General features: G+C 48.5%; 1 protein-coding gene across 4 annotated transcripts in view; it reads left to right on the forward strand.

Moving 5' to 3' along the window:
- The window catches only part of SPATA20 (spermatogenesis associated 20), a 297,925-nt gene that overhangs the window by 118,833 nt on the left and 156,606 nt on the right, over window positions 1-22,486 (forward strand). For all 4 annotated transcript variants that reach the window (XM_029600642.1, XM_029600641.1, XM_029600640.1 and 1 more), the window contains one exon: window positions 20,888-21,080. In XM_029600642.1, the coding sequence (XP_029456502.1) occupies window positions 20,888-21,080 (193 nt within the window). The remainder of the gene's footprint in view (window positions 1-20,887; window positions 21,081-22,486) is intronic.

Genomic DNA, 22,486 nt, shown 5'->3' on the forward strand with positions numbered 1-22,486 from the left:
CAGAGTAAAAAAACAAAAGAGAGAACAAGGAACTAGTTAGAGAAATCTGTGCAGCTTGGGGAGCTCAGTGATGAGGTTTTTAGCAACTTCTTTGCCTGTGGAGGAGACGGGTGTTGGCTCCATGGCACTGAGGGACTGTTCCCCTGCTTGCCTTTCTGGTGCTGGTGGTGCCACAAGTGCGGGGAGGAATAGCGTATGCGTGCGGCAAAAGCGGCATGGCGTTTGGGGTCTGCGTTGAGCATGACCGCACTGGTAGAATAAGCCTTGCGGGTGACGGGGTCTAGCACTGAGGTTTTCCCCATCAGCGTGGAAATGGCAGTCATTTTTGATTCCCTAGCAGCGTCAGTGGGAGAAGCAGGGGAATCCTCTCCTCAGCTGTTGCCAGTGGTTCCCTGTTCCGCAGAGGTGCAGAGAAGCACTTGCACTGAGGATGAGTCTCTGGTTCTGGTAGAGGTCTCCTGCTGGCTTTAATTTGCTTATGTTTTGTTGAGGATGGTGCCTTCTTTTTTGCCAAAAGTGGTGTCTACTTTTCACGTGAACCAGATGGTGGATCTTCCAGCCTTTCCTTTGGTAGATTCTTCCGCTCCTCATGCAAAGAAGCTCAAGCGGTTAGATGTGCGGCGAGCTCTATTGCATTACTTAGACGCAACAAATGATTTCAGGAGGTCGGATCACCTCTTTGTTTTGTGGAGTGGTGTGAAACACGGGTTCAAGGCTTCTAAAGCTACTATTGCACGTTGGTTGAAAGAGGCGATTACGTCTACTTACATGACTAGCGGTCGTCCGATCCCGGAGGGTTTGCAAGCTCATTCGATGCGTTCGCAGACGACCTCCTGGGCGGAGGCGCAACTGGTGTCTCTTCAAGAGATTTGCAGAGTGGCAACTTGGAAGTTGATACATACTTTCGCGAGACACTATCGCTTAGATTTGGGAGATTCAGGTTTCCCTTCTTTTGGCGAAAGTGTTCTGCGAGCTGGACTCTCTGGGTTCCACCTTAAGTAGAGGGCTTTGGTACATCCCAGGCATCTGGACTGATCCAGGTACGTACAGGGAAAGGAAAATTGGTTCTTACCCGCTAAATTTTGATCCTGTAGTAGCATGGATCAGTCCAGAACCCGCCCAATAGGTGAAGGTGGAGAGTCGACGACTTAGCTGTAGTGTTATTCTTTCTCATGCAGACTTGTTGGAAGCAGTTTAGTACTTTTCAATATTTCAATTTGTATAGTTTTCAATTGGTTGTTCCGGTTTTTATGCTTGGGTACCGATCAATACTGAGGAACTGTAGGTGGCACTGGGGTTTATGAAGCAGTGTCAGTAAAACTTTGTCTCCATCTGCTGGCAGGGATGCATAAACCCAGGCGCCTGGACTGATCCATGGTACTACATGAACGAAAATTAACAGGTAAGAACCAATTTTCCTTTGTCTTCCCTCCCGTAGCCTCTGGTGGACAAGGGATTACAGCATATAGAGAAATGTGATCCTGGTAGCTCCAGAATGGCCGCATTGACCATGCTTCCAGATCTGACCAACATAGCCATAGACAGGCCCCTGAGATTCAGACATTGGTTGACTGTTTTCCACCAGGGCCCAATATTTTTGGGTCAGGTGGCTCACTTATGCTTTTGCTTCTGAGAGGAGATATCTGAGATGGAGGGGATATTCCGAAGCAGTTATTTCTAACTTATTGCAGGCTAGGCGATCTTCTACATCCTTGATGTATGTATGAATATGGAGGATCTTCGAGCCCTGATCTGCTGTTGACAGAGTGCAGCCTCAGTCTTTTCAAGCTATGGTGTTGCATATTTTGGCTTTTCTACAGAAAGGTTCTGGTCAAGGAACTTTACCTTTAACTCTCTGAGAGTCCAAGTAGCGACACTGGGTTGTCTCCGGGGTAAGATGGAAGGGTATCCTCTGTCCACACAACCAGATGTTATATGGTTCTTTTAGGGAGCTAAGCACTTGCGCCCTCAGGTGCAGAACATTTGTCCATCTTGGAATCTGAATCTAGTCATTAGAAGATTGTGTGAGGCTTGGTCGGAACCACTAAAGAGAGCTATGATTAAGGACTTGAATCTTAAAGTGGTTTTCTCAGTGGCTATGTGTTCATCCAGGAGAATTTCGGAGCTCCAGGCGCTGTCATGTTGAGATCCCTTCCTACAGATGTCTGATTCAGGGGTATCTTTATGCATGGTGCCTTCTTTTCTGCCTGAGGTAGTCTTGGTGTTCCATCTTAGTTAGACAGTAGAGCTTCCAGCTTTTATGGATGTGGATTCCTCTATGCCTCACACGGGGGAGCTTAGGCTATTAGATTAGAGGCATGAATTATGGAGGTATCTAAAGGTCACTTATGATTTCCATAGATCACATCACTTCTTTGTAGATTGGATCACCTCTTTGTACTATGGAGTGGTCCACAGAAGGGAACAAAGTTGTCCAAGGCTATAATGTGATGGCTGAAGGAAGTGATCAAGTTGACTTACATTTCTAAAGGGTGCCCATATTGGTCACCTTGTGCAAGGCATCTTGTTTCTTTCGCCTCCTGTAGTCAATTCAAGGGTTGATTGATCTTGAGTGGAATGCTGGGAAGCAATTTTTAAAGGGAGGTGCTCTTTTGCCCTTGGATCTGAAGGCAAGGGAGCAATTGCGCTTCCTGAAAGTTAATGCCTTGGTGTGTGCTGTTACTAAGCAAACCACCGTTCCAGTGGAAGGGGGAGCAGCTCTAAAGGATGTTCAGGATAGGAGAATTGAGGCCATCCTCAAACAGGCATTTGAATTTGCAGATTGCTTTTTCTGCTGCCTGGTGGCTTAGGCAGTGTTGCATCTCTCTCAGGAGACTGAAGGAGCGAGGTCCAATAGTGGGCCAGTGATGGAACCAGGAGCTGCATTTTCAGTTGATGCAGTCTGTGACTTGATGTGAATGGCTGCTAGAGGTGTGGTTTCCGTGTTAGCGGCTAGGTGCCAGTTGTGGCAAGGGAACTGGTCGGCGGACACTGTTTCCAAGTCCAGTTTGACAAGGTTATCCTTTAAAGGTTCTCTCTTGTTCAGCAGTGAGTTGGAGAAGATGGTGAATAGATGGGGTGAATCCAAAATTCCGCAATTGCCAGAAGACAGGAAAGTAGCATCACATTTTTTTGGGGTGACAGCCTGTTTCAGGGATTCCCGTCAGTTTCATCCTTACAGAGGAGCAACTACTCAAAAGTCTCATCCCTTTGAAAGATCTCGGTTCTTTCGGCCTAAGAAACCTCATAAGGATCTGGACTCCAGGACCGGAGCTTCTCCATCTTTCAAATGAAAATGTGAGGGCTCACCTACCAGTGAGATGGTTGTCTGTCTCGCCTTTATAAAAGGTGGGCCCAGATTATGACGACCAAGTGGGGTCTTGGAGTTGGTAAGGGACAACTATGCTCTATAATTTCTCTGAATTCATCCAGATGCATTTATGGTCTCTCTGTGCAGCTCCATAGTGAAGAGAGCAGCAGTGGAGGTTACGTTAAGAAAGCTAATAGATCTAAAGGCCGTAATTCTAGTTCCCAGATTGAAAGAAAATATGGGGCACTATTCCATTTATTTTGTTATTTCCAAGAAGAAAGAGGGTTCCTTTCGACCTATCCTGGATCTAAAGGGAGTCAATCGTCATTTGCATGAGATTCACTTCAGGATGAAAACTCTACACTTCGTAATTATGGCAGTACAGAAAGGGGAATTTTTCATGTCTTTCATTCTGACGGAGGCCTATTTGCATATCCATCTTCAACGGGAACATCGTTTCCTTTTTTTTCTCTGTTCTACTACTACTACTATTACTACTTAACATTTCTTTAGTGCTACCCGACATACGCCGCACTGTACAAACATACAAAAAGAAAGTCCCTGCTAAATAGAACTTACTATCTAATAAGACAAACCTACAGGACAAGAGACTTGGGGTATTTCATAAAGCAAGACAATGGTTAAAAAGAAAAGAAAGTTAGTTAACAAAACTAAAAGTAGACAATCCGGCATAAGATTTGAAAGAGGTTTCAAAAAGGTGGTTCTTTAGATGAGATTTAAACATGGCAAGAGAGAGAGCATGACGTACCAGTTCAGGAAGACTATTTCAAGCACACAGTGCAGCCAGGTGAAAAGCTGGAGGGGCCAATGCAATATTTGAGTGGAGAAAATGAACACTCAGTGTTGAGTGCCCATTTTCCTAAAGCGCGTTCAGCCACTTCTTCTGGGCACATGATCCAATATTTAAAGTAGGGGTTGCGCAAAAAAGGAGGCGCTAGGGAAAATTTGTGCGTCCCTAGCACTTCCTCGGCATCGGGCGCACAGGAGAGGTGGCTGTCAAGCGAGTTGGGAAAGCAGATGCTCAATCTATGAGTGTTAGTTTTCTCCTGGTACCGGCATAAACATGCACAAGATGGTTTTGTGTGTCTATTGGGCGTCCAGAATTTTGTTTTTAAACTTTTTTTAAAACCTGTTTCATTTGATTCCTCCTACTTAGTATCGCCACGATACTATAAGAAGGAATCACAGAAAGCAGGATTTTGTTTTTCAGTGTGCCCTTGAGCATGGCATACCTTTACACCATCCCTGGGCTGGCGTAAAATTTGCTGTGCTGTAATGGGCGCATTGGCTGTGCAGGGAAATGTTTTGTATCGTGGGGATTAGCTAATAGCCTTATCTGCATGGAATTTACATGTGATGAGCACTATTAGCTACGTGGTGATTTTGACATGCGTTTTGGACGCGCTAATCCCTGTATTGCATCCGGGATTATGGACGTGTGTCCAAAACGTGCATCCAATTGCATGTTAAACTGTTCGCTAGCCCTGTGCACGGTATTGCATTGGTTCCGGAGTCTGGAATTGGCAGTAGAGGAGAAGGGCATAGATAGGAGTGACTTATTCGACGAGTGGAGTGCACGAGCAGGGGTGTAGAGAGAGAGAAGAGAGGAGAGGTAGTGAGGTACTGCAAAGTGAAAGCATTTGTAGGTGAGAAAGAAGAGCTTGAACTGTATGTGTGAACAGATAGGGCGCCGATGTAGTGACTTCAGAAGAGGGGTTATGTGAGCATAGCGACTTTGGCGAAAGATAAGTCGTGCAGCTGAATTTAGGTCAGATTATAGTGGAGAGAGATGGCTTACTGGGAGACCTGTGAGGAGCAGATTGCAATAGTCTAAGTAGGAGGAGATGAGAGAGTGGATAAGGGTTCTGGTAGTGTGTTCAGAAAGGAAAGGACATATTTTGACAATGTTATAAAGAAAGAAATGACATGTTTTAGTAGTGTTTTGGATATGAGTAGAGAAGGAGAGAGAGGAGTCGAAAAGGACTCCAAGGTTACAGACCAATGGAACCGAGATGATGATTGTGTTATCCACAGAAACAGAAAGGAAGAAGAGAGGTGGGCTTGAGGGGAAAGATAAGGAGTTCTGTCTTGACCATGTTGAGATTAAGGTGGCGGCGGGATATCCAGGCAGCAATGTCAAACAGGCAGGCCAAGATCCGTGATTGAATTTCTGGTGAAACTTCTTGTGTACAAAGGTAGATCTTGGAGTCATCAGCATAAAAATGGTATTGAAAGCCATGAGAGGAAATCAGAGCACCAAGGAGATTAGTATATAGTGAGAAGAGAAGAGGGCCTAGGACGGAGCCCTGAGGCACACCAATTGATAGTGGAATAGCAGAAGAGGAGGAACCATCAGAGGAAACACAAAAATGTGCGAAGGGAGAGGTAAGAAAAGAACCAAGATAGTTCTAGGGCATCAGTATCAGAATCAGGCCCTACCCTTCAGACTGACTACTGTGCCCAGGACCTTCTCCAAGGTCATGGTTGTGGTAGTGGCATATCTGTGCAAGGAGGGCATTCTAGTCTATCCATATTTGGATGACTGGTTGATTCAGGCCAAGAGTGCGGAAGAGTGTCAATTGGCATCTCACAAAGTAATCTGCTTGCTTCAGAAGCTAGGCTGGGTGGTGAACTTAGCCAAGGGCAATTTACATCTGACTTAGACCCTAGAATATCTCGGCATGCAATTCGATAAGGAGCGGGGCAGAGCATTCCTGCCAGAGATCGCATTCACAAGTTGATGTCTCAAGTTCAGTCCTTGAGGAGGGTTATTCATCCAACAGTGTGGTCTTATCTGCAGGTTCTGGGGTCTATGGCTGCAACATTGGAGGTAGTACCCTGGGTGAGGGCACACATGCAGCCACTTCAGCACGTGTTTCTCTCCTGGTGGAATCCACAGTCGCAGGAGTACACATTGAGACTCCATTTGACGTTGGAGGTGAGTGACCAGTTGCAGTGCTGGTTACAAGCAAATTACCTCAGGAAAGGAGTTCCCTTGAAGACATTGGACTGGATGGTGCTCAGGACAGATGCGAGCCTTCTGGGTTGGGGGGCTCACTGTCAAGAGTTGATGTGGCAAGGTTGGTGGAATGCTGAGGAACAGCAGTGGACCATCAATCGATTGGAAGTGCATGCAGTTCACCTGGCGTGCTTATGGTTCGCCAAGCAGCTGGAAGATTGAGCGGTAAAAATAATGTTGGATAATGCCATCAGGGTGGAACCAGAAAGCCAGCAAGAGTCAATGGAGATATATGCGCTCATGCCATTGGCAGAGCAACATTTTCAGGAGATATCTACATCCCACATTGTCAGGAAGGACAATGTGTGGGCTGACTTCCTCAGCAGAAAGGTCTTGGACCCAGGGAAGTGGGAACTGGCAGACATAAGAACATAAGAAATTGCCATGCTGGGTCAGACCAAGGGTCCATCAAGCCCAGCATCCTGTTTCCAACAGAGGCCAAAACCAGGCCACAAGAACCTGGCAATTACCCAAACACTAAGAAGAACCTATGCTACTGATGCAATTAATACTCCAACATAAACATATAAGGGAATAATTGCTTGGTGGTAATCTTGTACGGAGGTGATTCTATGAGGGTAACCGATTTGCAGTTATCCTCTCATGGACCTCCGTCTATTATTCTTTTATTAAATTTACCAACATCTTTTTTTATTTCTTGGAATTTTCGATTTTTCAATTTTTTCTAAAAGTCCCTTCTCCCCTGCTGCTTTTCCGCCCCACTGGTGTTTTATTTCATACTTATCGGGACGTCACCTCTGTAATGTCACATGGGTACGGAGCTGCTTGTCCGACACGGGCCATGTTTCGGCACGGGGTGCCTGCTTCAGGGACTATGGGAGAATGAGCTGTGTCCAAAACTGGGTTCACAGCATATGTGCTGCTTTTCTTTGTCGTACGTGGGACAGGGCAGCACAACAGTTTTCCATATGCTGTGAACCCAGTTTTGGACACAGCTCATTCTCCCATAGTCCCTGAAGCAGGCACCCCGTGCCGAAACATGGCCCGTGTCGGACAAGCAGCTCCGTACCCATGTGACATTACAGAGGTGACGTCCCGATAAGTATGAAATAAAACACCAGTGGGGCGGAAAAGCAGCAGGGGAGAAGGGACTTTTAGAAAAAATTGAAAAATCGAAAATTCCAAGAAATAAAAAAAGATGTTGGTAAATTTAATAAAAGAATAATAGACGGAGGTCCATGAGAGGATAACTGCAAATCGGTTACCCTCATAGAATCACCTCCGTACAAGATTACCACCAAGCAATTATTCCCTTATATGTTTATGTTGGAGTACTATTGAGAAGGGAAAGAGGTTGGTTAGTGACTACTGATGCAATTAATAGCAGTGGCTATTCCCTAAGTAAAATTGATTAATAGCCATTAATGGACTTCTCATCCAAGAACTTATCCAAACCTTTTTTGAACCCAGCTACACTAACTGCACTAACTACATCCTCTGGCAACAAATTCCAGAGCTTTATTGTGCGTTAAGTGAAAAAGAATTTTCTCCGATTAGTCTTAAATGTGCTACTTGCTAACTTCATGGAATGCCCCCTAGTCCTTCTATTATTCGAAAATGTAAATAACCGAGTCACATCTACTCGTTCAAGACCTCTCATGATCTTAAAGACCTCTATCATATCCCCCCTCAGCCGTCTCTTCTCCAAGCTGAACAGCCCTAACCTCTTCAGCCTTTCTTCATAGTGGAGCTGTTCCATCCCCTTTATCATTTTGGTTGCCCTTCTCTGTACCTTCTCCATCGCAACTATATCTTTTTTGAGATGCGGCGACCAGAATTGGACACAGTATTCAAGGTGCGGTCTCACCATGGAGCGATACAGAGGCATTATGACATTTTCCGTTCTATTAACCATTCCCTTCCTAATAATTCTTAACATTCTATTTGCTTTTTTGATTGCTGCAGCACACTGAGCCGACGATTTTAAAGTATTATCCACTATGATGCCTAGATCTTTTTCCTGGGTGGTAGCTCCTAATATGGAACCTAACATCGTGTAACTGCAGCAAGGGTTATTTTTCCCTATATGCAACACCTTGCACTTGTCCACATTAAATTTCATCTGCCATTTGGATGCCCAATCTTCCAGTCTTGCAAGGTCCTCCTGTAATGTATCACAGTCTGCTTGTGATTTAACTACTCTGAATAATTTTGTATCATCCGCAAATTTGATAACCTCACTCATCGTATTCCTTTCCAGATCATTTATATATATATATTGAAAAGCACCGGTCCAAGTACAGATCCCTGAGGCACTCCACTGTTTATCCTTTTCCACTGAGAAAATTGACCATTTAATCCTACTCTCTGTTTTCTGTCTTTTAACCAGTTTGTAATCCACGAAAGGACATCGCTTCCTATCCCATGACTTTTTAGTTTTCAAAGAAGCCTCTCATGAGGGACTTTGTCAAACACCTTCTGAAAATCCAATTCCCTGTACATACCTGGATCAGTCCAGACAGTGGGTTATGTCCCCAATCCAGCAGATGGAGTCAGCAAAAGCTTCGAGGGGGCGTCACCATATATACTACTACCCCTTCTGCAGGAGTTCAGTATTTTCTGACTCCAGCAGATGCGAGTAGGGGAATCTGGGTTGCTCCCGATTACCTTAGGATATTTTCTTCCCTTGGTTGCCTTTTCTCTGTTCTCTGACTATTTCTTTTTGGATCAAGTTTTTTACTTTAAAAAAAAAAAAAAAAAAAAAAAAGGGGGGTTCAAATTGGGGAGGTGTGGCTTCCCTCTGTATTGTCTCTTCTCTCTCTCTCTCGGTGCTAGCCTATCGCTTGCGTACCTGGGGTAAGTGTTACAATTATTTTGTACTTTCTTTTGCAGCTTTTCAACGACGGTGCATCGCGGATGCCGGTGGGACCGGCCTCTCCGCGCGTCTCCCTCACCCGCGGCCATTTTACAGCTCCTCGTGGGCTGCTGGGGTAGGCAGGGACCTCGTCGTCGGCGGGTTGTGAGGCCGGGAGGGCCCCCCCGCGGCACCGTCTCCGACGGCGGGCAGTGCAGGCCGTCCGGGCCCCCCCGCAGTGGCGTTTTTCCTCGCGGCCCCCCCCCCCCGAGGCTTATTTAATTGGTTTCTTGCCTGTCTGCTCTGTTTTAGAGGCGCTCCCGATGCCGCGGCCGTCGCGTTGCTCGGCCTGCGGCGAACCGGGGTCGCGAATTTCGCGCGAGAGCATCTGCGCTCGGTGCCTCCCCGGGGGGAAAGGCACGTCGCAGTCCCTCGGCGAATTCTCTTTTTTGTCAGGCTTGCCCGGGCGGCGCGGGCCGGCCCCTCCCCCATTCCTGGCGGGAACGGCGGCCATCTTGCATTCCCAGCGCCCTGAGGGGACTCAGGTAGCGCTGGAGGACAGGGACTCCCCCGAGGTTTCTCCCCGACCTTGCTGCCGGAACCAGACCCGCAGGGGCAGGGTCCTACGGGGTCTCCCTCCTTCGGAGCTCCTTCGGGTAGACCGGGGTTTTCTCCGGAGTTTATCCTTCTTATGCACACAGCATATCTGCAGGGCCTCGACTCTCCCGCGGGACCGCCCCTCGCCAAGTTACCGCGGTCCTCGCCTCCCTCACAGGCCCCCCCCACCCCGGCGGGAGTGGGGGCCCCCCAACCCCCCGCCCGCACCCGGCTCCCTGTGGGCTCCGTGGGGACGGTGTCAGGTCCAGCGTCTCCTGGGCCGGACCTTACGGACTTGAGTCAAGGAGACTCCACACCAGAGGGGGACGACCCGCGCACGCTGCACCTCTTCCAGAGGGAAGAGCTGGATGATCTTATCCCGCTAATTATTCAGGAGTTAGACCTCGATCCGCCGCCGGATCCACCCGTTCCCGTAGCACCCGCTGTCGTCACGTCTTCAAAGAAGGGGGATCCAGTTCTGGCAGCCCTTCGGCCAAGGGCTCGGGCGTTTCCCATCCACGAATCGTTCCTGCAGCTTCTCACTAGGGAATGGGATACCCCGGAAGCTTCCCTAAAGGTCAGCCGTGCCATGGAAAAGCTGTATCCGCTGCGGGAGGATTTTCTGGATCTCATCAAGGTTCCAAAAGTGGACTCCGCGGTGTCGGCGGTCACGAAGAGGACGACCATACCAGTGACGGGTGGAGCGGCCTTACGGGATACGCAAGATCGCAAGTTGGAAGTTTTCCTTAAGAGGGTCTTCGAGGTCTCCGCGCTGGGTATGCGGGCAGTGATGTGCAGTTCGCTTGCCCAGAGGGCGAGTCTTCTCTGGGTGCAACAACTTCTCACCTCTCAGGTTCTGCCGGCCGATGAGGCCGCCCAAGCAAATAGACTGGAAGCTGCGGTGGCGTATGGAGCTGACGCCTCCTACAACCTGTTTCGGGTCCTGGCAAGATCCATGGTCTCGGTAGTGACGGCACGCCGGCTGCTATGGCTTCGCAACTGGGCGGCGGATACGTCCTCCAAGTCGAGTCTGGGTTCCCTGCCATTCAGGGGTAAATTCCTGTTCGGGGAGGATTTGGACCAGATCATCAAGTCCCTGGGGGAAAACGCGGTCCATCGCTTGCCGGAGGACAGATACCGGCCCTCTAGGGCGTTTTCGTCTTCCCGGACCAGGGCCAGGGCGCAAAGGCGCTACAGGAACTATAGGCCGACGGGCTCCAGGCCATCTGCCCCCAGGTCTCAGCCCTGGTCGCGCTCCTTTCGCGGGCGTAGGCCCGCGAGCCCCGCCCCCGGGACGGGACACCCCTCTCCTAAGTCTTCACAATGATGTTCGGCTCGCCCACTCCACCGTCCCCAGGATTGGGGGCCAGCTGGCGTTCTTCTACAAGGAGTGGGCGCGGATCACCTCAGACCAGTGGGTCTTGGACACCATAGAACACGGCTACGTGTTGGAGTTTGTCCGCGCTCCGAAGGGAAGGTTCATCTTCTCCCCCTGCGGATCGGCCCCCAAGCGCAGGGCGGTGCAGGTGACACTGGACAGGCTTCGGGAGATAGGCGCCATTGCGCCCGTGCCCTCCGGAGAGGTGGGCTCGGGCCATTATTCCATCTACTTCGTGGTGCCAAAGAAGGACGGATCCTACCGGCCCATCCTGGACTTAAAGGAAGTCAACAAGTCCCTCCGGGTGGTCCGGTTCCGCATGGAAACGCTGCGCTCTGTGATTGCGGCGGTGCATCGAGGGGAGTTCCTCGCCTCCTTGGATCTGACGGAGGCCTACCTTCACATTCCCATCCGCCGGGAGCATCATCGTCTTCTCAGGTTCAAGATCCTGGACCAGCACTTCCAGTTTATGGCGCTCCTGTTCGGGTTGGCGACGGCACCGCGCACCTTCACCAAGATCATGGTAGTCGTGGCGACTGCCCTTCGGAAGGAGGGTATTCTAGTTCATCCTTACCTGGACGATTGGCTCATTCGAGCGAAGTCTTTCCTACACGGACAGGCTGCGGTAGCCAGGGTAGTACAGTTCCTGCAGTCCCTGGGATGGGTAGTGAACTTCTCCAAGAGCTCCCTCGTGCCCTCGCAGCGCTTGGATTTTTTGGGGGCGACCTTCGACACACGTCTGGGCAAGGTTTTTCTGAGGCAGGACAAGGCGCACTCCTTGCGGGATCACATACAGCGGTTCTCTGCGTTACCAGATCCCACCTCCTGGGACTACCTGCAGCTCCTGGGGGTGATGGGCTCCACCATCGACATGGTCCCTTGGGCGTTTGCGCACCTCAGGCCCCTACAGAGAGCACTCCTCTCCCGTTGGAAACCGCTTTCGCAGGACTACCAGGTGCTTCTCCCTCTGCCGCAGTCTGCCAGGTACAGCCTGAGCTGGTGGATGGATCCGGAGAATCTGGCTCGCGGCGTGTCCCTCGATCTGCCAAATTGGGTGGTGGTAACCACCAATGCCAGTCTCGTAGGCTGGGGAGCAGTGTGCGACCGCAGCGCCACGCAGGGGACGTGGTCCGAGGAGGAGACGAAGTGGTCCATCAATCGCCTGGAGACCAGAGCGGTCAGACTGGCTCTGCGACACTTCCTACCACTCCTTCGGAATCGGGAGGTCCGGATCTTATCGGACAACGCGACCACGGTGGCCTATATCAACCGACAGGGCGGCACGCGCAGTCCGCAGGTCGCGCTCGAGGCAGCGATGTTGATGCAGTGGGCGGAACGACATCTTGTCCGCCTGGCGGCCTCGCACATCGCAGGAGTGGACAACGTCCCGGTGGATTTCCTCAGTCGCAGCTACTGGATCCCGGAGAATGGTCCCTTTCCGACGAGGCGATGCAACTGCTTGTCCAGCGGTGGGGAACCCCACACCTGGATCTGATGGCATCCGCGCAAAACGCCAAGGCTCCCCATTTCTTCAGTCGCCGAAGAGAGTGAAGCGCGGAGGGAGTAGATGCCCTAGTGCTCCCATGGCCATCCCATCTTCTTCTATACGCATTTCCACCGTGGCCACTGGTGGGAAGAATACTCCGCAGAATAGAGGCTCATCAGGGGAATGTGATTTTCGTCGTGCCAGAATGGCCCAGGCGACCCTGGTTTGCGGACCTCCTCCAGCTGGTGATCAACGGACCCATCTGACTAGGACATCTCCCCCGCCTCCTGCACCAGGGCCCGGTATTTTTCGATCAGGCAGAACTCTTCTGTCTTGCGGCCTGGCTTTTGAGAGGCGCCGCCTCCGGCGCCGGGGCTACCAGGAGGTGGTAGTGTCAACGCTGTTGCGTTCCCGTAAGTCTTCGACGTCGGTGGCCTATGTTCGGGTCTGGAAGGTTTTCGAGCTGTGGTGTACCAGCCAGAGTACGAGACCCGCTAAGGCTTCTGTTCCTCAGATCCTTCAGTTTCTACAAGCGGGGGTGGACAAGGGGCTCGCCTATAACTCACTACGGGATCAGGTGGCCGCCCTTGGTTCGCTCCTGCGCGATGGGGGCTCTCTGCTACAACACCCGGACATTGTTCGCTTCCTCAAGGGTGTCAAGCATCTGCGGCCTCCGTTGCGGGATCCTTGTCCCTCCTGGAGTCTCAACCTTGTGCTCCGCTCCATGTCGGGACCACCGTTCGAACCACTGCGGAGTGCAACGCTTAAGGATCTCACCCTCAAGACTGTGTTTCTGGTGGCCATCTGTTCCGCTCGACGCATCTCGGAGCTGCAGGCGCTGTCGTGCAGAGAGCCTTATCTCCGTTTCTCCGACTCTGGGGTTTCGCTTCGCACCGTCCCCTCCTTTCTCCCGAAGGTGGTGTCTGCGTTCCATGTGAATCAGACGGTGGAACTGCCATCCTTCTCTTCTTCTGAGCCGAAGTCTCTCCGACTCTTGGATGTCAAGCGCACTCTGCGTCTCTATTTGGAGGCTACAAATGAGTTCCGGACTTCTGACCATCTCTTCATCCTTTGGTCTGGTCCTAAGAAGGGGTCTCAGGCCTCGAAGACGACCATTGCTAGATGGTTGAAGGCCGGCATTGCCGCTTCCTACATTGGGGTGGGACGGACTCCCCCACCCGGTATTGTAGCGCATTCTACACGTTCTCAGGCGGCCTCCTGGGCGGAGACTCGCTCGGTCTCCTCTCAAGAAATCTGTAGAGCAGCCACTTGGAAATCGTTACACACGTTCTCGAGGCACTATCGTCTACACCTCGCCTCTTCCGTCTCTGGACACTTTGGCGAGCAGGTGCTACGAGCAGGCCTCGCAGGACCACCCGATTTAGGGAAGCTTGGGTACATCCCACTGTCTGGACTAATCCAGGTACGTACAGGGAAAAGAAAATTATTACTTACCTGCTAATTTTCGTTCCTGTAGTACCATGGATCAGTCCAGACGCCCACCGCTTTTGGGTTCTCATCCTGCTCAGCTGTTCTCTATGGTACTGTAGTGTTTTTATGTCTTTCATGACTTTTCAGTTTTCACTGTTTTCTCACAGTTCCCTTCGGGTTGACATGCTGTATTCACGACCTCCTACCCGTTGGTGGGACGGTTGCAGTTCTTTACTTGGGTTAAGCGGCTTATTGTTGCCGATTCTTGTAAACTTGATCCAATACGGGGGTTTGGTTGTCTACTCGGGCTTTGATATACTCGATACTGAACTCCTGCAGAGTGGGTAGTAGTATATATGGTGACGCCCCCTCGAAGCTTTTGCTGACTCCATCTGCTGGATTGGGGACATAACCCACTGTCTGGACTGATCCATGGTACTACAGGAACGAAAATTAGCAGGTAAGTAATAATTTTCTTATACACTACATCTACCGGTTCACCTTTATCCACATGTTTATTAACCCCTTTAAAAAAATGAAGCAGATTTGTTAGGCAAGACTTCCCTTGGGTAAATCCATGTTGACTGTGTCCCATTAAATCATGTCTTTCTATATGCTCTACGATTTTGATCTTGAGAATAGTTTCCACTATTTTCCCGGCACTGAAGTCAGGCTCACTGGTCTATAGTTACCCGGATCGCCCCTGGAGCATGTTTTAAATATTGGGGTTACATTGGCCACCCTCCAGTCTTCAAGTACAATGGATGATTTTAATGATAGGTTACAAATTTTAACTAATAGATCAGAAATTTCATTTTTGAGTTCCTTTAGAACCCTAGGATGCATACCATTCGGTCCAGGTGATTTGCTACTCTTTAGTTTGTCAATCTGGCCTACTACATCTTCCAGGTTCACAGTGATTTCGTTCAGTTCGTCTGATTCATCACCCCTGAAAACCATCTCCGGAACTGGTATCTCTCCAACATCCTCATTAGTAAACACGGAGGCAAAGAATTCATTTAGTCTTTCTGCAATGGCCTTATCTTCCCTAAGAGGCCCCTTTAACCCCTCTGTCATCTAATGGTCCAACCGACTCCCTCACAGGTTTCTTGCTTTGGATATATTTTAAAAAGTTTTTATTATGAGTTTTTGCCTCTATGGCCAACTTCATTTCAAATTCTCTCTTTGCCTGTCTTATCAATGTTTTACACTTACCTTGACAATGCTTATGTTTTATCCTATTTTCTTCAGATGGATCCTTCTTCCAATTTTTGAAGGATGTTTCTTTGGCTAAAATAGCCTCTTTCACCTCACCTTTTAACTATGCCGGTAATCGTTTTGCCTTATTTTATTTATTTATTTATTTATTTATTTATTTATTTAAAGAACTTTTATATACTGGGGCACGTTAGAAACATCACCTCGGTTCACAGTATAACATAACGTAGCAACAGGCTTTACAATAATTTAATGTCTAACAGAGGTTGAACAAAGGGTAGATTTTAGGTAAAGGAAATACTCTAAAAGGTCTAATTATTAACTCTTAACATGAGAAAAGAATAAAAGAAGAAGAGGACTAACTATTTACTATTAACATGAGAAAGGAATGTAGGCGGTAATAGCTTGGAGAAGGATCCTTCTACCTTTCTTAATGCGCGGAATACATATGGACTGCACCTCTAGGATTGTATTTTTAAACAATGTCCAAGCCTGTTGAACACTTTTAACCTTTGCAGCTGCACTTTTCAGTTTTTTTCTAACTATTTTCCTCATTTTATCAAAGTTTCCCTTTTTAAAATTTAGTGTTAGAGCTGCAGATTTACTTATTGTCCCCCTTCCAGTTATTAGTTTAAATTTGATCATGTTATGATCACTGTTGCCAAGTGGCCCCACCACCGTTACCTCTCTCACCAAATCCTGCGTTCCACTAAGAATTAAATCTAAAATAGCCCCTCTCTTGTTGGTTCCTGAACCAATTGCTCCATTAAGCAATCATTTATTACATCCAGGAACTTTATGTCTCTAGCAAGTCCTGATGTTACATTTACCCAGAAATCTCTTATTATCATTGCACTGCCAAATTGGTTTGCTTCCCTGATTTCTCTTAGCATTTCATCATCTGTCTGACCATTTTGTCCAGGTGGACGGTAGTATACTCCTATCACTATACTCTTACCCAACACACATGGGATTTCTACCCATATAGATTCTACTGAGCATTTACTCTCTTGTATGATCTTTATCCTGTTGGACTCTATACCCTCCCGGACATAAAGTGCCACACCCCCACCAAGTTGATCCTCCCTATCATTGCGATATAATTTGTACCCTGATATAGCAGACGAGGCCTTTCAACTTATAGTAGCTTGGTGGACTTAATGGCGAGCTCCAACAATGTGAAGGTACTAAGATTCTACAGTTGCAGAAGGGATCTGAGAGTGCTGGGAATCGATGCTCTCGTCCAGGTGTGGCCGCAGAGCGGGGTTTTAAATGCTTTCCCGCCTTGGCCAAAGATCGGCAGGGTAATTTGGAAGATTGCGAGTCAGATCGAGACCGTACTTCTAGTGGCTCTGGAATGGCCCTGGAGGCTGTGGTACACTGATCTTCATCGGCTCCTGGTGGGCAGTCCTCTCAAGTTACCAATCAGGAAGGATCTGTTGCATCAGGGGCCAATACTGCATGACGATCCGGGTTGGTTTTGTCTTACAATTTGGCCCTTGAAAGGACTCAATTGCTGAAGCATGATTATTCTTCGGTGGTGATTTCCACATTGCTTCATGCCAGCAAGTTTTCTACCTCTCTGGCTTCTATTTGTGTTTGGAGAGTGTTTGATAACTGGTGTGAGGTGCGAGGTTCTTACCCTCCTAAAGTAGAAATTCCATTAATATTGGAGTTTTTACAGGAAGATTTGGTTAAAGGCTTGACCTTAAACACTCTGAAGGTACAGGTAATAGCTCTTGCTTGCTATAGGTAACATAGAAACATAGAAATGACGGCAGAAAAGGGCCAAATGATCCAAACAGTTTGCCCAGCAAGCTTATGCCAGTATCTGCTGCACTTTGAACATAAGAACATAAGAAATTGCCATGCTGGGTCAGACCAAGGGTCCATCAAGCCCAGCATCCTGTTTCCAACAGAGGCCAAACCAGGCCACAAGAACCTGGCAATTACCCAAACACTAAGAAGATCCCATGCTTCTGATGCAATTAATAGCAGTGGCTATTCTCTAGGTAAACTTGTTTAATAGCAGTTAATGGACTTTTCCTCCAAGAACTTATCCAAACCTTTTTTGAACCCAGCTACACTAACTGCACTAACCACATCCTCTGGCAACAAATTCCAGAGCTTTATTGTGCGTTGCGTGAAAAAGAATTTTCTCCGATTAGTCTTAAATGTGCTACTTGCTAACTTCATGGAATACCCCCTAGTCCTTCTATTATTCGAAGTGTAAATACCTCCATGTGTAAATATCTCCATGCTTATCAGTTTACCAGACCATAAAAGTCAAGGCCCTCGGATGCTGTTTGAATCCATTTTCCCTTAATCGTTGCCATGAAAGCAGAGAGCAGTGTTGGAGTTGCATCAAAATATCAGGCTTAGTGATTAAGGGTAGTAAGCGCCGCATCATCTAGTTACCCCCATGTTTATTTGTTCCCCAAACCGTAAAAGTCAGGGCCCTTGTAGGTTACTGTCTGAATCCAGTACCCCATTTCTCACTGATGTTGAAACAGAGAGCAATGATGGAGTTGCATTAACAGTATCAAGGCTTATTTGTTAAGAGTACAACTGCCATACCACCAGGTTAAGAGTACAACTGCCATACCACCAGGTTACCCTCAGCTACCCCCATGCTCTCTTTCCTTCATTTCCATCCTCTAGCCTTTAGGGATCCACAGTGTTTATCCCATGCCCCTTTGAATTCCTTGACTGTTTTTGTCTTCACCACCTGTTCGGGAAGGACATTCCAGGCGTTCACCATCCTCTCCATGAAGAAGTATTTCCTGACATTGGTTCTGAGCCGTCCTCCCTAGAGTTTCATTTCATGACCTCTAGTTTTACTGATTTCTTTCCAATGGAAAAGGTTTGATGGTTGTGCATCATTAAAACTTTTCAGATATCTGAAGGTCTGTATGGTAGACTCTTGTCTTCCCATCCAGATATGTCCAGATTCTTGAAGGGAGTCAAACATCTATGTCCTCCCTTGCGTTTACTGGTGCCTCTTTGGGACGGTAATCTGGTTTTGCATTTTTTTGGTGGGTCCTATATGTCAGCCACTACATGATCTCTCCTTGAGGCTGCTCACCTTGAAAACAGTTTTTCTGGTAGTGATCTGTTTGGCACGGTGGATCTCCGAGCTACAAGCTCTTTCTTGCAGTGAGCAATTTCTACAGATAACTCTGGGGGCGGTACAGCCTAGGACTGTATGTTATGGTTCGCTCCTCCAGATGGGAGGAGTTAGCAATCTGTTATGAATCTGATGCTGAAGACTCCTGATGGGGGAGGAGTTAGCAATCTGTTACGGATCTGCTCCCGTGGTAGGAGGAGTTAGCAATCTTGTTATGAACTGCTTCTGTAGAGGGAGGAGTTAGCAATCTTGTTATACCTCGTCTACTGTAGAAGGGAGGAGTAGCAATCTGTTAGAGACTCCGTGAGGAGTTAACAATCTGTTACCAGCGGAGTGCTTGGAGAGAGCACTTGGCTGTAAAGGAAAGTAGATAGGTGGGTCCTTGGGTCCATGGAAGATGGCAGCGCCCCCAGGAGGATATCCTGAGAGGGACCACCAGCTATGCTTGGGTATGGAGACAAACACAGATAGTTCTTTTATTAGATTGGTTAGTAGAACCACCAGAGGTGGCAGTAGTGAGCTGATATGCCCGGCAGGGCTGAAGTCCCTCAGGAACTGGAACAGCGATCCCAGGGTTGCTGAGCTGTAGAGAAACTATAGATAGTGAATAGACAGGGTATGCTGTGTTCATAGCCAGAACTAGATGACAAAACTCACATAAAGTCTTAAAGAAGCTCAGTAGCTGGAAAGGGTTAGGCCCTCGAGGAGCGAGTACCTAGTTCCAGGAAAAGCTCTGAGAGAGCGATGGTAACTCACAATTGTCTGTATCTGCGATAGCTTCCAGGCAGTAGAGAATCTTCAGTGTTTTCAGGAACATGGGCCCTCGAGTAGCGAGTACCGGTTCTTATCTGCAATAAATGTCTGTATCTGCGATAGCTTCCAGGCAGTAGAGAATCTTCAGAGTGTTCAGGAACATGGGCCCTCGAGGAGCAAGTACCAGTTCCTATCTGCAATCTGAAATAAAGAAAAGAGAGCGAGGCCCCCAAGGAGCGGGTACCCCTGGTAAGTCCGAGGAGGCAGAGTAGCTTGGACGAATCAGTAGTGAGTCCGTATTCTTGTCCTTGTCCTTGCTAACTTGATTCGTTAGCAAATACTGAGACCTTTTATATTGGAAGTGGATGACGTCATCTCAGGGGACGCCCCCGAGGTTCGCGCCCTTGCTGGTACATCAATCAGAGCGCGCGCCCTACATCATCAGGAACATGGCGGATCCGCAGCGTCATGCCGGTCCGGGGATGCCGGAGAGAGAAAGCATGGAGACGCCGCGGCAGCAAACCGTCCATCAGACTCGGAGGGAGTCGCCACAGAGGTAGAGAGGGCGGAGTGAGGGCGTCGAGCAGCGATGGACGCAACATTGTACCTTCTTTTTTACTGAAAGTGGTTTCAGAGTTTCATTTGAATTAGTCTATTTCCCTTCCCACACTGGATAAGGATAAAGATGAGCGGAATTATCGGTTGTTGTATGCCTTGGATGTCAAGCAGCATCTGGTGAGGTATTTGAAGGGTGCTCACTTCTTAAGGAAGACTAATCGACTGTTTGTGCTCTGTGGTGGAGGTAAACAAGTGGAACTGGTGTTGCAGGCAACGGTAGCCCATTGGGTTAAAGATCATCACTGTTGCCTTTGTAGATGCAGATGTGCAATTATCTGGTCATATCAGAGCGTATTCCACTAGAGCTCAGGCGGTCTAGTGGGCGGAGATTAGTTGTTGTCTCCTGTTGAGATTTGCTGGGCAGCGACATGGTCTGCCTTACATATTTTCTCCGAGCATTACCATTTGGATGTTAAGGTTCAAGAGGACGTGATTTTTGCATGTGTGGTGTTGACAAGACCACAGGCAGCCTCCCACCCTTTTCGGGAGTAGCTTTGGTACATCCCACCAATGTGGATTGGCCTGCCCGGGTGCAGAGGAAGGTGATAATTTCCTGTCCTCTAAGGAAGGTAGGCCAATCTACAACCTATCCAGGCTGCCTACTGGATTTTAGTTCATCCTTTATTTGCAGATGATGCGAAGTGTTATTTCTTTTGCTTCATTTGAAGGACTAGTAAGTGAATTAACCAGCCCCTAAGATCAGTTGATGATAACTTTTTACTGAGCTCAGTGCTTCCTAGTTGGCTGGAAGAAAATGAGTGGTTGACTGTTAATAGTCATGTTCAAGTATAAGTTTGTCCACAATTTGGTTTTTCTAGCGTTATTGGCAGGGCTATATATCAGTGATGTCAGCGAGTCAATTTTACTCCGTCTCCATCTGCTGGTAGGAGTGCATAACCCACCTGGGTGAATTGCTTACCTTCCTTAGATGACAGAAATTATCAAGTAAGTAGCAATTTCACCTTGGTCCTGTTAAGTCCTGAACTTTAGCCAGACAAATCCTGTTGAATATTCATATTTCACACTGGTGTCATGGGGTATTTGTTTGTTATTACAGTGGGCTGGGTATGTGTGGCTGCCGATGGACTGGCATCTGGATGTCTGTGTGTTTCAGGATCCTCATGGCGAGCTGACTGGAAAGAATGTGCTAATGATGCGGTACTCGCTTGAACTGACGGCTGCCAGATTTGGGTTGGACATGAGCCACCTGAAGAGCATTCTCAGCGAGTGCAGAGATCAGCTTTATGAGGCCCGTAGCCAGCGACCACGACCTCATTTGGACATCAAAATGTTGGCCTCGTGGAACGGTGAGAAAGTGCCCTGGCGACTGCTTCCCAAGGACAGCAGGGTTTTTCACAGCAAATGTGGCGAAGGATTCGTGGAACTGGATGTATATGTAAAAGCAAGTTTCCCTGTATGTACACGGATCAGTCCAGACTGCTGGGTTTTGCCTCCCTTCCAGCAGATGGAGACAGAGAAAAACTTGAAGAGCACCTCCTCTTAATCTGGTATGCCACCTGGATCCCTTCAGTATTTCTCTGTCTCTAGCAGATGGAGATGGTGCAGAAACTGTGGTCCTGAACTGATACTGATATTAAAAAAAAAAAGATAAAAATTAGTTCCCTGTACATACCTGGATCAGTCCAGACTGTGGGTTGAGCCTCCTTTCCAGCAGGTGGAAACAGACCAAAACTGAAAGGATATCCTATATGAGGACAGAGCCTATCCTATAACCCTCCAGTATTCGTCTGTCTCCAGCAGGTGCAGCAGCTCACCCTTCGTTCTCTGCTTTAGGCTAGTCAGCCTTTCTTTCTTCTTTCCTTACGGATCAAGCAAGTACTTAATTTTGTTTTCCTTCGTATTAAAGAGATTTTTCTTTGTGATCTTTTTTCTCTTTCTTCTGTGTGGGAGACGGATCCGTCTCCCGGCTCTTGCCGGTCTCAGGGGGGCTTTGCCCCTTGTGCGCTGCATAGCCTGAGTCCGTACCCGCTTCAAGGTGTGGGGACCGAGTCTGTCCCGGTCTCGTCTCCCCCCCTCTGGCTGCCGAGAGGGTTTAGAACCCGACTGCTGCGCTCAGTCTACAAAAAAAAAAAAGGGAAGAAAATTTCAACTTTAAAGTTTGAATATAAGTTGCAGGTATTCCCCTACCTCTAACTTATTTGCAGCAGTAGACCAGTCTTTTTTTCTTTTCTGGTCTCAGGAGGCCTTGAACCGGCAGCCAGACAGGCAGGAGGAGTCAGCAGGTTTCCCCCCTGCTTCACTCCTGGCCTCCAGGCTGTCAATCAAACTTTGTCTCTGCAGCCTTTTTTTCTTCAGAGCGGCTCTCTCTTTGCCGCGGCAGGCAGCCTGCCTCTTCTCTTCCAGCCCCCTTCAAGTTTTTTACGAAGGGGCCTCTTCTATGTCCCCCTGCCAGGTGGGGAGGGTCCCTCCTCAGCTGTGAAGGCAAATTTAGCATGGGGATCGAGTCCCCAGAGCTTGGCCAGGCCGTTCCCGGGTTGGGAAAGCCCGGGAACGGTGGCCATTTTGGATTTTTTATCGGCTCCGTTTTCGGAGCTCCCTGGGGCTGGGGGGAGGGCTGATTTTTTTGCAGCTACCCCCCGATTTGACCAGGAAAGGTTCTTTGTCACCCCCTCGCCTCCCCCTCCCGGGATTTTTTTTTTTTTGGCTTGTTTTGTTATTTGCATGTTTCCTCCTCCTGCGTAGATCCCCTTTA

This window comes from Rhinatrema bivittatum, chromosome 4 (genome assembly GCF_901001135.1).
Source record: "Rhinatrema bivittatum chromosome 4, aRhiBiv1.1, whole genome shotgun sequence".
Taxonomy (NCBI): Eukaryota; Metazoa; Chordata; class Amphibia; order Gymnophiona; family Rhinatrematidae; genus Rhinatrema; species Rhinatrema bivittatum.